Source organism: Anopheles marshallii, chromosome 3 (genome assembly GCF_943734725.1).
Source record: "Anopheles marshallii chromosome 3, idAnoMarsDA_429_01, whole genome shotgun sequence".
In the NCBI taxonomy this organism is placed as follows: domain Eukaryota; kingdom Metazoa; phylum Arthropoda; class Insecta; order Diptera; family Culicidae; genus Anopheles; species Anopheles marshallii.
This window is the reverse complement of record NC_071327.1, coordinates 68672114-68687760: the sequence shown is the minus strand read 5'-3', so window position 1 is coordinate 68687760 and position 15647 is coordinate 68672114. Positions and strand designations below refer to the sequence as shown.

General features: G+C 43.9%; 5 protein-coding genes across 5 annotated transcripts; 3 read left to right on the top strand and 2 right to left on the bottom strand.

Annotated features, from left to right (window-relative positions):
• The first annotated feature begins 408 nt into the window (after window positions 1-408).
• On the top strand, window positions 409-1316 carry LOC128713072 (uncharacterized). The gene is made up of 2 exons (XM_053807936.1): window positions 409-476; window positions 593-1316. The coding sequence occupies exons 1-2, from the start codon at window positions 409-411 to the stop codon at window positions 1314-1316; spliced, it is 792 nt and encodes a 263-aa protein (XP_053663911.1).
• An 813-nt stretch (window positions 1317-2129) lies between these two features.
• On the top strand, window positions 2130-2652 carry LOC128715091 (tubulin polymerization-promoting protein homolog). The gene is made up of 2 exons (XM_053809973.1): window positions 2130-2338; window positions 2526-2652. Exons 1-2 carry the CDS (start codon window positions 2130-2132, stop codon window positions 2650-2652), a joined length of 336 nt encoding a protein of 111 aa, XP_053665948.1.
• Window positions 2653-4681: 2029 nt separating this feature from the next.
• On the bottom strand, window positions 4682-7698 carry LOC128712018 (type 1 phosphatidylinositol 4,5-bisphosphate 4-phosphatase). The gene is made up of 5 exons (XM_053806912.1): window positions 7617-7698; window positions 6515-6681; window positions 5611-5820; window positions 4904-5068; window positions 4682-4813 (listed from the first exon to the last, which is right to left on the bottom strand). Exons 1-5 carry the CDS (start codon window positions 7696-7698, stop codon window positions 4682-4684), a joined length of 756 nt encoding a protein of 251 aa, XP_053662887.1.
• Window positions 7699-9248: 1550 nt separating this feature from the next.
• LOC128713022 (choline transporter-like 1) lies at window positions 9249-12124 on the top strand. Its single transcript, XM_053807886.1, has 6 exons — window positions 9249-9356; window positions 9855-10932; window positions 11024-11303; window positions 11374-11536; window positions 11607-11828; window positions 11906-12124. The coding sequence occupies exons 1-6, from the start codon at window positions 9249-9251 to the stop codon at window positions 12122-12124; spliced, it is 2070 nt and encodes a 689-aa protein (XP_053663861.1).
• Window positions 12125-13332: 1208 nt separating this feature from the next.
• Window positions 13333-14002, bottom strand: LOC128713620 (zinc finger matrin-type protein 2). Its single transcript, XM_053808482.1, has 2 exons — window positions 13897-14002; window positions 13333-13820 (listed from the first exon to the last, which is right to left on the bottom strand). The coding sequence occupies exons 1-2, from the start codon at window positions 14000-14002 to the stop codon at window positions 13333-13335; spliced, it is 594 nt and encodes a 197-aa protein (XP_053664457.1).
• Window positions 14003-15647: the final 1645 nt, after the last annotated feature.

The window sequence follows — 15647 nt, the reverse complement described above, 5'->3', positions numbered from 1 at the left end:
GGTACTGGTACTTACTCTAAATTCAAATCTACAATCCTAGAAAACAATTCGGCAGAAATGATCGATTGTAGTGCTTTGAACCGGAATCATACCTTGAACCAAGATTTGCCGCTTCCGGATACTATGAGCTTTGAACCATTTATCTTCTCTACACAGAACCAGTCGCAATCGTATATACAACCAATCGTAAATTGCACGGAAGACTCTACTTCCGCCATACAGCCAACCGGTACGAGCGCTACCGTTGTGCCGAGCGACCACTCTATCGGCAATACATCGCCTATAATTAATACGATTAGGACTAACTTCGCTCCTCCAATACAAGTACCATCCAGCTCTATCGTTTCACCGTTACAAGCGGTATATCAGTCCCCAAACGGTTCAACGCCTACTTCCCATAGTGTATCCATGCCAATAAAACAAGAAAATCTCTACACGGCGGCGCCAAACGACCATAATGAGGCCGTTGATCCAGAGTATGTCGAAATTATCACGATTGACAGTTCGCAGGAGGGTAGGTATGACGATACGAAGACAAATTATGCTTACAGATACGAATCGGATATTAATGCAAATTTTTGATTGATTTTAGATTAAATGGACCAGCAAAAGCGGAGTCCACCATCAATCCTCCAAACATCGGACCATACATTACGATCGAAACTGAAAAAAAACGTAAACGGCAAGCATTATTTACCACCACCACATCACGTCTTTGCGATTCAAAATCGCACATGATTTTCCTGGGGTTTATCGACGTACAATCGATACGTTACACGAAAATTCCCACCACCTGGCCCCAATGTAACGTATTTCAACAGAATCAACTAACGTGTCACCTCAATCCGGGCCTTGCGGGCGTCTTTTCCGTTCCGATACGCGACCAGCAAGCCTGTCAGTTGTTGGGACTTTCGGCAGGTGGTAACGGAAGGGAAGCGCTGATTGCGGCACTAGCTAGCGTGGGCAAGTTCCGATATGGACTGAAGGAACCAGCGAAAGAGTACTACCGGCTGTCCGTGACGGAGAAAATATTGCATCTGTTTTTCGCTACTTTTCCACCATGCCCACAGAACGGAGGTTTTGTAATATTCCCCAAAAGTAAATCAAGCCTGCCGGCGGACGGTGATGAGGTGTGGCTCGAATGCTTCAACTATTATGCCCATGCGAAACGACCAAAACGGATAGGCGTTGAACAAAGAGAGGGAAACACAAACAACCGGCAGGATAGGTTGGCCAAACTACTGCTGCCTGGAATTGCAGAGAAAATGAAAACTTTGAGAGAAAAACTGATGCAAGTGAACAAGTCGATCGAGTGATATTTTGTTGTTTATTTTTGTTGATATTATAATCGTTGAATTAAAAACATTTGTTTAATGGTTTCTTGAAGAAAATCTTTTTTGCGAAAACAAATGAGTCGATGTAGGTAATGTATGGTAATTAATTGAATCCAGGTCAAACTTACCAGACTAGCATGAATGACAATACACAACGCCACATACCCTGTGATCTTCAGATACCATCTTTTATGAGCACGCTCTTCTATATACGCTGATGACATATACATCATTGGTCGAAGATGGCACCTTTCCAGTCCTCCAAAATTTCACCAATCTTAGGACAAAAATATATACAATACACACTAGAGAGCTGGCTGACAACCGGTGGACTGGTCATATCATTGAATTGACCATACGACCCAGCCCGTAAAATACTTTTAGGTCGTCCTCATGGACAGAGGCGTGATAGGCCCAATATGGTCGGCATAATGGAACAAAATAAAATAAACAGCTTGTTTATGTTACCCATCCAAAGTACCTTAATACCCTATTTCCATTGTTGCGCACTATTAGCGCCAGTACTAGTCAATCAGTAAACCTTATTTGTACAAGAATTGAGTACATAAAGTAAGAGTTCCAAAACAATTTGCAATCCGTCCGTATTGACCTTTCACAATGGAAACTACGTTACCAAAGTAGCGATTGCTACACGTCCTGAGTTGAACCATAGCAACGCGTATCGTTGCTACCAAACGAACCGTTGACGACAGACGTACATACACACGCGCCTTCGTTCAGCACACCTTTTGGGCCCTTTCTCCTCAAAATTATCCAGTGGCAAAATTGTTGCTGATGTCTAATCCACCGACCAAGGTGAAACCACCAACGCTAGCCTCGATGTTTACACTGTTCGCCAAGTACCGGCCAACGTTGAACTCTTTCCAAGGTGATGGAAAACGCATCCTGCTGTCGCAAAGTGATTGCTGGATGCAACAGGCCGACCTCATCAGCTCCAAACACTTCACGCTCACCCAAACCGGGTTAACATTTTTCGAGTTTAGGTAAGGTCATGGGTACGCTTACCGCCGTCTGTTTGCTAACCCGCGTATATCGCGTGATTACATCGCTTTACACAATTTTCCACCCTTCGAAACGAGACAGACAGCAGTAGGAAGTAGGATGTTACACGTGTGGAGCAAAGAAATAATTACTTTCCCACCTTCCTTTGGTGTGGTTTCTTTTTCGCAGGAAGTCAACGCTGGATTACGAAGAATACTTACAGTTTCTAACGTTGCTTTGCAACGAGAGCCAGGCAGATCTGGAAGAGGTTAAAGAAAAGCTTACCAACTGTGGCCCGCCAGGCATTAACTCATGACAGTTTGGAACGCACACGCTGATGTCGTACCTTAGCAGCATACTGGAAGATCATAAGGCGTACAACACACACGAACGTGATTTAGATGCGAGAAGTTAGATGATAATGTACCCTTATATATTGTGTGCACTGCCAGCGGCTAGTTATTAATTGCGGTGTAAAGTATCGTTCCATCTGGAATTTCACTAATCCATCAGGGTTATTGTATCGTATCTAAATTGCCTTTATTTCTGCTTCATGCATTATACAGCTCGCAGCAGAGCTCGTCACCTACTAAGTGAGAAATGTGGAAAGCGTATATTTATCTTTATCGGTTCGTGTATCAACCCCCTATCCCACCCTTTATCGTCTCACATGTACACGCCTATCGACACACCCGTTTTTTGCTCGTTTGCTCTTAGTTGCACAAATTTTACCAAACCCTTATAGCCCACGGGATCGTTCCATCTGTTTCTGACGAGACTCTGAGATGTTTGGTACGCACATTTGTTAGCTCCAGATGTTATGTGTAAGGTTTTTCATAACTAATATCATTATTAGAACAGCGGGATATAGCGTACATTTCTCGAGAAGATTAACATTGGGTTTAGGGACAAACTTTCTGTGTGTGTGTGTATGTGTGGAAAGGAGGCCTGGCACGATTTATAGGTTCGTGTTTCGATACGTAAATTAACTATGTTTAATCTTTAGTAAAACCATTAGCTAATAACCACTGTGTGTTGCTGTATGTCTGCAATTATGATCAGCTTGATCGACCCAAACACTGAAGGAAAGAACATATTTCGTTCAACTGCAGCATCCCACCACATTGTGAAGCCTTTGCCCCCGTTCCGTATGCTTATGGTACTTTATAGTATTACACATAGGGCATCCCCTATGAGCACGAATGCGTTCGTATGAAAAGTGAATGTGTATGAATGTATGTTTCATATGTATATATGGATGACTCCAGCTTTCGGTTTATGCCATTTACGCCTAACAAACATATCATTCAAGTCGGCATCCCCGGCATTCGCTATGGGCATTCACCGTTTTTTTTTATCCATTGGCATTGTTGCATTCGATCGTGCCTGTTATCAACTACTTCTCATCAATTCGGCTCATGGCCAACACCAGTATTAGTAGTACACAATTATGCGGTGTGGTTTGTATTGCTGCTAACTCACTTCTCCTAAAACGTTAGCAGTATATTATGCCTGTAATGTGGGTATTCATATCGTGAAGATAAGTTTTCTTCACGATCGCATTTTGTTTCCCTAATCATTTCACATTTTATACAATAATAATTAATCATAATAATATATGCTTGGCTATAAGTGCGATAAAAAAAACATCAAGACGGTTTAAACGTTTAAAAGAACAACACATAATGAAGGGAAAAGAGCGGTATCAGTAATCAAACCGGAAGATACATTAATAAACAGAAGTGCACTGCCATCAACGACATGACTGTAGGGTACACCCAAAAACACAAACTACAAGCAGATAAACTGCAAACATACAATTCATACAAACTGCATCATACATTCGGTGGTGTTGTACTCACAACATGTGTCTGTTGCGCATTACGCCACTTTTTGCCTCACACTTTTCGTTTACTATCAACCTAATATATAGTAATGTCTAACGTTTTACGGCAACTGCACGATTTCGCCTAGGTTTGGAGGTGTCGAATCTGTCTGCCCAAAAATTCTTCTACGTAGTTTTTGGTTAAACTTTTCTTGCCGGCGCAACTGTTCCTTCCGATCAGTTCCCTTCTTAAACTCGCAAATTGTTTGCTGACTTTTACCTTGCCTTTTGGTCGATCTTAAAGTGTACTAAACAAACCCTTCCTGTATCTACTTTTCCTCCCAATAACATACACGCCTCATATTTGCATCGGTATTGGTTTGTATGTTACCTACCGTTTATCACCATGCATCCATCCCGGTGCATTCATACACACCTACACCCCACCGGAATACAGAAGGCTTGTGTACGGGTTGTTTTTTTTTTTCATTCAGGAATGTGTCTGTGGTTGCGGCATCCCTTAAGATGCCACATTTGTGAACGGCCCATCAATGTTGCTAATCTTCAGCGAACAGTAGTAAACCGTCTTTGCAAACAGCAGCAAAGAGATGAGATAAAGGCTAATGTATGCCACAAAAATTCCACTATAATCCTGCAATGATAACAATCGCCAAAGAAAGAAAACATTCATTTAGAAGAGCAAATAGTAAAAGTAACCCACATGAATGGCCACAGCCCTTACCCGCACGTAGGTGTAGGTGGCAAATGTAACGCCGATACCGATAGCCAAAAATATAATTCCACCAAGGAAGTGTAGATTGCGTCGCTTACGGCAGAAGTCGGGCCCGACCGAAGACACTTTGCGACAATGCGGACATCTCGCCAGATTGTTCTTCAACGTATCAAACTGTAAGTATGTGATCAACAACAATTACAAATTAAGTATAAGAATGAATGCTGGTAGCACTTGTGATTAAAAGAGAGAGATACACACTAAGAAGCTCAAAACAAGTTTTTTGTTGCGTTGTAAAACGAATCCGGTTTACCGGTATATACTCCGGCATTCGCCATAAACTATCGGAATTTCAAAATTTCTAAATAATTTAAAAAAAGACACTTAATTTAAGTAGGTATCGTATTTGATTGGATTTGAGGAAATCAAAATAGAATTAAAAATTTCGAGCAAGCTGCAGTAAATTACGTGAAAGGTTTCTGATGAAAGTTTAAATCCAATCGCTTACAAGAGACTTGAGATATTCTGGACGCCAATCTTCAAAACGTTGTTGCGCTGTGGTGCATCAACTCCTTATACCGTATTTTCGTTGCTTGTCAGTACATTTACTTGCAATTTTAACCTGTTATTCTCGAACCCTAAAGCTTCGAGAGAATGCTTGAATGTTTTTCGAGACCTCTGACTGCATATCTTCCCTTAATTGACGAGCTACATACCAAGAACGTATCGTGACAGTGACCACAGGTAACGCGACACATGCCGGGCATCGGTAGCAACGGTGGCGTTACCGGACTCGGAGCCAAGTTGATAATACGTTTGCAGTTGGGCCGCGGGCAGGCAACCCGCTGGGAAGAGCTCTTGCAAATCAGCAAACAATTGCACGGGCATCGTACGTACTTCTTGCCGGCCGGTGCATTCCGAATGGGCTACAACAAAAGGCAGAAAGAGAGAATAGTGTTAATTTAGTGGTTGACGAATGCATTTGCTGTAGCATATTGTTTTCTCGAAGGAAAAGGAATTCATTATTCTTCAAGTTAAGTGAATTCCGTCCGGGGAGTTAAGACACATACACACCCACAGCCAAGCTCGAAATGGGCTCAATTTCAAGCCTAATGTTAACTTCTAAGGTTTGTCTTAAAAGTGCATTTATGGAAGGTAGACGCCTGCTCCAACGCAAAGCAAAACTATACAATGCAGTACACTGCTATTCCTCCCCGGAAGGCTCACACGCGCACTCCCCAGAGTCCCACAGGAAAGCCTACATTAAACAAAAATATCACAGCCTATCGTGCCGAGCCGAGACGGACGGTAAGCGTCAAAAGCTATCTCGTTCGTCACCATTCGTCATACAGGTGCAGGCGTGTGTGTGCTAGTATATCTTATGCCTGTCCGGAACATTTCAAACAAACTGGCTGGTCGGGTGGATTAAGTGGATCAAGTTTCATTGTACCACAAAGCAAAAACAACAAAAACCTCGCCGTAGGGATGAGATTCGTGTTTTACGAGCTAAAAAGGCTTCTCGCGTGTCTTTTCTTGAGTATCCATCCCGAAAAGAGATGTTCGTCTGGGCAAAACGGACAACACATTTAAACGCATAACATCTCCAAATGCAAGTCGTACCGTCGCTTCGTTACACTGCAAACACTTGACGACATGTTGTTCCTTTTTCCAGGAGATGTCGATCAGTGCCTGGCATACGCGGCACGTCACTATAATACTATTCTGTTGCTCCTGCTGATACGAGGGTGGCACCTCGTCCGGACCGATGGGAGATGCATTCACGACCGCTAAAAAGAAAGTAAAGAGAGGCACACATTAGAATTGTTTTATTACAATTTGTAAACATTAAATGAGAAACTGCCTTATTCATTTGTTTGTTCCTTCCTTAATCATGTTTAAAAAACAAATAAAGTCGATTAGCTGAAGTTCCAATTAATGTAAACAAACAAAAGCGTTAATCGCATGATGATCGCGGATGTTCTAAGTCGATATATTGGCGTATTTATTTATTTATGCAACAGTTGTATTTAAGTACTAAACATTTGAAGTAACATCTCCGATAGTAGATCTGGAATGATGGGGTGGGTCGATTGCTTTGCAATGTCGGAATGAATGTTTATGGCGTTCACATCCCAGATCACCACCCACGTTTGCAAAAGATCCTCTTCTATTCCGTATATCGCAGTGGGCCCCGCCGCTTGTGGAAATTCACAATCTCTTGGGCCTGTGCGCGCTACAGCTGATAAGAAAGCGTAATGTATAAAAACAAAAGAACTGGCGTTTCTTTTGCTCCATTCGTATGTTTGTTTCTCCCTGACTCATTGCCACTCCTCACGTCACCACCTCGTACCGCATCCTTCCAGCCGGTGGATTTGATTTGTCAAGCCCACTGCCTCTATTGCCCTGCAGCAGCAGTAGGCACGGTTTACTATTCGTTGGAAAAAAGAGACAACACATACACTAGGCTGACTCATCACATAACCACAGCTCGAGGTGGAAGAAAAAATGACAATTCATTCGCTCTAGAACCCCAATCGTTTCAAAACAGGCTACGTAATGCAGATTAAATTTTACCAAAAATTATATTCCAGCAGTTGATAACAGCAACGTCCTACTATTGATTGCTCCAACGGATGTGCATTAGATTCGATCGATCTTCTAGCACGAAGGAAAAAACATTCTTCCGGAAATGTTACGCCCTGTCCCACCTCCGTGTACTTACGTTGCAGTGATCCTGATTCTTGGGATTGTTGCTGTTGCTGTGATTGCTTCAGGAGCGGTTGTTTTTCCGATTCACCATCCATTGCAACTTCTGGACCCTGCCTGCCTGCTTGCCACTACACGATGGAAACTACACTTGCGCCGCTGTTTTGGTGTTGGTGCGACTGTTGCCAATTTACTGCGATTGCAGGCTTGCACACTGAACACCACACCACACGACCCGTCCGTTACCACCACCCACCCGTCGACTGTGGTTACCGTGCGTGCAGGGTAGGGACAGAAACAAAGAGAATTTCTCTACAGCACCCGTTCTATACTGGCCCGTTTGCAGGACAGGCTGTGCACACTGGGCGCACACGGGGGTATTACTTCACCGAACGAATCTCTAATCTAATCTGCGTCTCTCGTTGGCACGCATTCACTTGAGAATCCAGCGGCCCGATAGATGCAGACGGTGGAAGGAAACAAATTGTTCGATACTTTTTTCGCCTCACTTTGACATTTGCGATATTTGCCCTTTCTCGTACGCATCGAACGAAATTTCTAATGCTTCACTTCTTCACGCCCCTGTGCGCTTCGGGCGTTTGGGCAACCTTTTCAAGCTCGTAATTCCTTACTAAAACGCACTTTATCTCCGTACGTATGTAGGAAGCAACAAAACGCGGTTAGCAGCAATGTACCACCATGTTAATGCAAGGGCTGACGGACGAACTAATAATGCAATGGTAAATATAGACTGATGTAGCCGATTGGTGCTGTGGCCAGAAAGCTACAATTGTTTGTTTGACAGGTGCAGAATTCAATACATTGGTAGCAAACGGCAAACGTTTGAAAGGTTTTTACAATTCCGTTTGTAATAGGACCCAATATGGCTTCGCCCACCCGACGTGCAAACTTTTGACATCAGACGTTTGATGGTGTTAATGTTCGCACAATACACTAGATGGCGCAAGCGTGCTATTTGTTTTAGAAATGCAGCCATTTTTGCGCAGAAGCCCACATGCTGGAAAGTCGTTATATTGAATGGGAACTCAAATATATTCCTCTTTCTTTATCGGCTCAGAGGTCTAGGCCTGCAATTTCTGGCATTCTGAGGCATTCTTTCTTCTTTATTTACCCGCAGCTGGATAGTCAGTTCTGTGCATGGGGGATTGATAAAATGAAAGCGAATTTGGAGTTTTACTAGCCTGAAAATAGCAATTGATTTGTTTTTACAGATCTCAACATTCGATATAGAACGCATCACTGGACCAGGCGAGGTTTTCAATACTTTGGCAGCACGCTAAACAAATGTATACACCAAAACATACGCCACAATTGCTGATTACCAAACGGTAAATTCAAAATTTCAAACAAGCGTTGACCAAGCGAAAGAAGATAAACGTCAACCGATTGCGCACCGGGCCGTCAGAAGCTTCACTAGCTTCGCAACCAGCCCTGCACACATTAAAAGCGAAGCGACGCCAACAACAACAATAAACACTGCTGCCGGGATCGCGTCATCTGGGTGGAATGTTTTGAGCGGAATTAGCAATTAGCATCCCCGCCCTAAAACGCCGTATTAAAAGAAAACCACAAAACGGACACATTTGCTGTGCTACCAGCTCTTGCAGAAAGTGTTTAATTTACCACGATGGGTTGCTTTGAGAGCAAACCCGACCAGCAAGTACAGCCGGTTACCGTCCGATCACCTACGGACATCTTCTGGCTGGTGCTGTACGTCGTCTTCTGGATTGCATTGGTATGTAAAAGATCGTCGTACGGAACTTATTCGAAAATATTTGAAATTAATCATCAGTCTTTATGTTAATTCATTTGTATATACCAAACTGTGGCTTTGAAGGAATTCCCGTATGGTTCTATTATTAACCAATATTCAGTATAGAAGCGCGTGCGTGCGGTTAATAACAGTGTAATGACACGGTTGCAACGTTTCCTCCCCATAAGCTTACCCATGCGATCGTGTTTCAAGCCCCTTTTTAGTTATTTGTTTGTACCTGTTAAAACAACATATGGATTTTCCAACCCCTTTTGCCCTGACCTCGGACATCAAATTCAAAGCAAGGAAACGGTGTGAAGATGGCTTCCCGTTTTTTACATTTCAAATGCTCCCCTCCGCATTGACTGCGTGCACTCTTCAAGGTCAAACTTAATGATCCACAATACACCGGCTTTGAATGAAACGATTGACCCCACCCTGGCACTGGCTATTTAATTCCCCTTTACTTTTACGTTACAGATCGTAATCGCAATCTTTTCCTTCATCTACGGAAATCCGCTACGCATCATCAATGGGTACGATTCCTTCGGCAACACGTGCGGCGTCCACAGCAACAATAAGTTCTCCAACTTCAACATGTCCGGCATGAATACGGAGGATAAACCGTACCTGTTCTTTCTCGACATTAAGGAGCTACGCCATACGTTGAAAATTTGCGTCAAAGAATGTCCGCAGCGAGAAATTCTAAACGCGGCCGAACTGTATCGTTACTACGAAGACCGGAAGGCGAAATATTGTCGGTACGATTTTAACATGAGCATGCTGCAAACGCAAGATGCTAATGGTGCGAAGTATTTCGACTTTGCTGGGCCTTGCCCACCGTTTCCGGTGTATCAGTCGGCACCCGTACTGCACCGTTGCATACCGACCGGCGTAAATGCACCGCTGCAGCAGGTGAAAAAGATGTATGCGCTGATCAATTCCTGGGAGGCTACACAGCAGGTGTTTAGCGATCTGTACAAAGCGTGGCCAACGGTTGTGCTCGTGTGTGCGCTAAGCTTGGTATTTTCGATCATAATGATAGCGCTGCTACATTGGCTCGCCACGATCGTTTCGTGGCTGATCTGCATCATCGTCGTGGTGGCCAGCATTGGTATTACGGGTGTGCTTTGGTGGAGTTATTATAAGGCAAAGCACACGCTCGATACCGACCAGCAGCTGTCCTATCTGGAGGAGTTGGTACGCAATGAAACCACCATCTATGTGCTCGCGATCGCAGCCACCTGCATCATGATCATACTCCTCGTGGTGATCTACTATCTGCGGGAAAAGCTGACCGGGTTGGCAGCGCTGTTCGAAGAAGCCGGCAAGTGTATGCTGCAGCTGCCGGGTTTGGCCGGTCCACCGTTGCTAGCATTCCTGGCACTGTCGATCTTTCTCGTGTTCTGGGTAGTGGTGGTCGTGTGCTTAGCAACGGCCAACTACCCCGGTGTGAAACCATTGCTTCCGTTGGCACAGCTTGAGCAAAGCCCGTCGGTGTCGAACGACACGAAATTGAAGCCAGAATTTGTGGGCAAGAATGATACTAACTTTAAATGTGAGTATAGGCCCGGGCAGTCAATCTTCTTGCTTTATCTAACAAACACAATTGAACGAACTGTTTCCTTTTCCTGCTTCCGATTAAACAGCCTTTAAGTTGGTTGAATACCACGAAGTGAACGCATTGCGCCACATGCTGTGGATCTACATCATTGGACTAATCTGGACGAGTGAGTTTATTTTCGCCTGCCAACAGCTGGCCATTGCCGGTGCGGTTGCTTTTTGGTACTTCCGTAAGCCGACCGATTCACCGGTATTGCTTGCGATCGCCAAGCTGGTCAAGTATCATCTCGGATCCGTCGCAAAGGGTTCGTTCATCATAACGATCTTCAAAATTCCACGTCTCATACTGACCTATCTGTATGCCAAGTGAGTGTATGCCACCGTGGCGATAAGAGAGCATTTCTTCAACCCATCATGCCCATTCCTTGTCTTGCAGGTTGAAACGTCACCAGCAGGAAGGGTCCGAGTGTGCTAGCTGCTGTTTACGGTGCTGCATTTGCAGCTTCTGGCTGTTGGAGAAGTTCATCCGCTATCTCAACCACAACGCGTACACCGTGATCGCGATCGAGGGTGTAAACTTTTGCCCAGCAGCAAAGATAGTAAGTTTGGCGACACTGCGATCGTACTGCGCTAACGAGTGTTGATCATTGTGTGTCTCTTTCACCGCAGGCCTGGAATGCACTCGTGACCAATGCGCTGCAAGTGGCCACCATCAACGGTATTGGGGATTTTGTGCTGTTCCTCGGCAAGCTAGCCGTTGCAGCGATTTGTGGACTGATTAGCATTCTGCTGCTGCGTGACAATCCGGATATGCACTTTTACATGGCGCCCGTTATTATTATTACCGTGTTTGCATTCTTTATCGCTCACATCATATTGTCACTGTATGAGGTAAGGAGTACTTTGTTGCTTTCTTCGACCATTTACTTATCAAATTCTGCATCTTTCCACATCCATGTTCGTTGCAGATGGTTGTCGATACGCTGTTCCTTTGCGTGTGTGAGGATCGCACCATCAACGGCAATAGTGGCCGCTGGAAGGAAAGCAATCTGGCCCGGCTGCTGGGTGAAGCACCGGAACCGGACGCGGTTGAAGCACCGATGCAGGAGGTGCAGCTGACGCCCATCACGAAGCAACCATTTTCCGCTCAATTCCTGCAGGCCGAGATGGAAAACAGTAAGGCTTAGGACGTACGCGGCACAACATGAAGGAATGTGCATGCGATTAGAAGAGCATAAGTTTCAAATAGTGTGTATGATACGACGATCCGTATAACTTCACAACCCTCATGAATATTTATCTACATTGGCGTACATTATTCGGCGTAAAATCTGTACTTAGAACGAAGTATTACGACATACGCTACTACAATCTAGTTGATGTATGTTTGTAAAGCGATTACAGGCAACGTAAATCTCATACGCACAACTAAAGACACATACAATATTCATTCGCAGCTCAGGTCATCAGTGTCCAATTTTTGCTACATCTATTTAATTACTAAAAAATATTTCCTCATCATCGTATATTACACGGTTTCGGCATTATAAACCCTGTTCACAAGATGTAGTTTAAGTTTTTCGGTATATTAAAAAATGTAATCGGTATAGCATTTATACATTAAGACCAACGCAACAATCGAACGCGCTCAAACGCACGCAAAACCAATACGAACCAACGATACAATTGATTGCAACAAAACGTTCTTCTCAAACACTAGCGACGACGTGCTTCCCAAGAGTATATTGTGAGGCAAATGCAGCAGAAGGAGTACACAAACACATGTCCACCATTAGGAACGTGCGAACCTATTTACAATACTGATGCTTATTGCAACGTTAATACTGACTGTTGAATGTTTATCTTACACGCAGGATACGCGTTTTGTATTACCGATTTTTTTTTCTTAGTTTTGGATTAACTTTACATGAATTCTACATCACGATGGCGAGGAGAAAGATGAACTGTTTGCTATACATTGCTAAATGAAAACAATTGTGCTAATTGAATTAAGCTGAATAAAACTTTGCACTTGTCGTTGCAGTTAAGTGAGGTTTTTAAAGTAAAGTTTATTCTAATATACAACACCGCCAGTTACAGGTAAGTCGAGTTATACAAGTTTAGCTTAAGGTTGAACATCGGCCCGATGTGCATGTAAGATGAGGTTTTGCAGACAGAGCAATGCGCCTGTACCGTATGCTCCTCACGTTTGTAAAGCACGTGTCTGTGTATTATCGGTGAGCTGGAACCATGCGACGGAAACCAAAAAAAAATGAAGAAACCCGCGGCGCGGTCCAGAAGGTCCATTAAGCCTCGAGGTGGATGGGTACCCACCCACCTTGGCCTGCACATGGTGTTGACCCTCTGTCGGACGCCTTGTCCGGATCACGATTGTTCAGTTTTTCTTCGATCCACCGAACCCGGCAAATCCCATTATGGCGGCCATTTCCGAACTGCCCGCATCCAGATCGGGATCTGCATCATCGTCGTCGTGCTTTCGCTTGCGCTCTTTTCTCTTCTCGCGCTTGTACTCCCGGTACCGGTCTTCCTCCTCTTTCGCTTCACGCACCCGCGACTCTAGCTCGTAGTCTTTCTTCTTTTCCTCGGTTTTCTTTTTGTTTATCTTGAACCGTTCCTTCACCTGATCTAGCGAACTTCGTTCGACCTTCATCGACATACCGAGATTGCGCTGATGTTTCTTGCCATTGATGTGGTCGAGGAAGTTGATCGAATCCTTCACCACACAGTCGCACACGTTACAGTAGTACCCGCCGGACTGGGACGAAGGTGTGCTCTTGTTGATGACCATGCTCTTGCCCAGCTTGCTGTCCAGATCGACTTTGTACTCGCGCTGCTTCAGCAGCTCCTTCGTGACGGGCTCACCTGGTGGGAACAATCAACAGGTTAAAGCACGGCATTACTGGAAGCTGGTACATCGGGGAACACCACCAGTTCTTACCATCGTCCTCATTGCCTTTATCCTTGGAAAGAATACGCTCGTGCGCGAGCCTTTCGTACTCCTTGCGATCCCACTTCCGCCGATGATCGTCCGGTCGCATCGACATCGTGAAAACCTTGTAAAGTACGTGCAGGTTTAGCGTGAAACAATAATGTGATACAATTTTACCTCGGACAACAACTGTTTACACCGTTTCGCATATGTGCGGGGTATCGCAATAACAATAACAAACCAACCGAAGCGAACGAGACGCGGGTTTTACCATTTCGATCAGACTGACAACTGGGTTGTAGAAAAAGAAACGAACTTTTTAACATATTGGTACAATGACAATAAAATCGAAGCAAGACTGTTGCAAGATGTGCATGAATACTTGAGGAGTTCTTTTTATGCATTTTTAACCCGATTGCGGTTAGTAATTGACACCAAGAAACCCAGGATTCGTGTTTGAGTGTTTCCAGAATTTGATGTCAAACAGTAGCAGCAGAAAGGAATAGGAATAGGAAGCGTCCTTGCATCGCTAACTGATTTAGTATTTTACTCGTACTTCAAACTCACCGTCCAGCCTGATGAGTAGCCCGAGCTTAACTCTATCATTTTCCTGCAACGTTCTATTCAAGATCGTCCAACGTTCTTTTCTTTAAGAATTCCTCAACGAGGCCAACAGTGACCAACTCTGCTGAGTGCGTTCATCGAAAGATATTGCCTATTTAAACTTTGTTCTTTATAACATTATTCTATCTTTTCAAGCTTCCGTGTATTCTAATTTCAACCTCGGTTGACCATACACGTTTCGGGCTACTTGTGCACACATTATTCAAAACAACAAACTTTCAAAAATCACCAAAGACAGGGTTCGTTGGACAGTGTTTTGGAGCATGTTTGGTGGAAAAAAATATAGGGTGTTTCTACTGTTGCCTATCTTTCTTTGAAAAAGATCACGTGATGGAACTGCGTTAGTTATTCCGCACGCAAAGTAAGACTCGTTTATTTCCATGTGTGTAATTACGTAAAAAAACATTTAATCATACCTATATCCAGGAGGAATAACAAAAAATAAAACGAAACTTTTTCTCTCGTTCGTAAAATGCCAACAGCGAAATAGATAATAGTACATTTATTACCGATAGATTAAAATACAATAAATTCTTCGTCGTTGTTACCATCGCCGCCGGCACCACCAACGAAGTCACTAACGCGCGCTAGCCATTCTCATCTGATTGCTGGCGGCGGTTGCGAAAAACTTATAACCACACACATAAGACGAACGATAGCACTCCAATGCGCAGAAACCATTGCCAAATCAACTCAAAAGATATAACTAGCTCCAGCACACACGAGCGAACGAAACCGTACGCTTCCAAGATGTATGTGTTTATATGTGGCTGTACCCCTCCACTCTCCTCACCTTCAGATCCTGCCCTTTTACTCTCATTCACTCTAGCGCAAGATCTGTACCTTACTCTCATCTCCGTTGATAGCATGCCTTTTAAATTAGATAAATGATGACGCATATGGTTGTTTAATCGGTCGGTACTCCGGATACTGGAACTTCTGTGTTTTGTGGTGTGGTTGTAGGTCTGCTATTACTATTACCCTTCCCATAATCAATGTACGATAAGATGAATATTGGTGTTTCGGCATGGAATAAGTTATGATGTTAACGGTTTACATGTTTTTGGGCATCTTGTTGCACTGATTGTTCCTTGTTTACGGTACGCAAATCGTAGTAGAGTCGCTGGTTCCGCGGC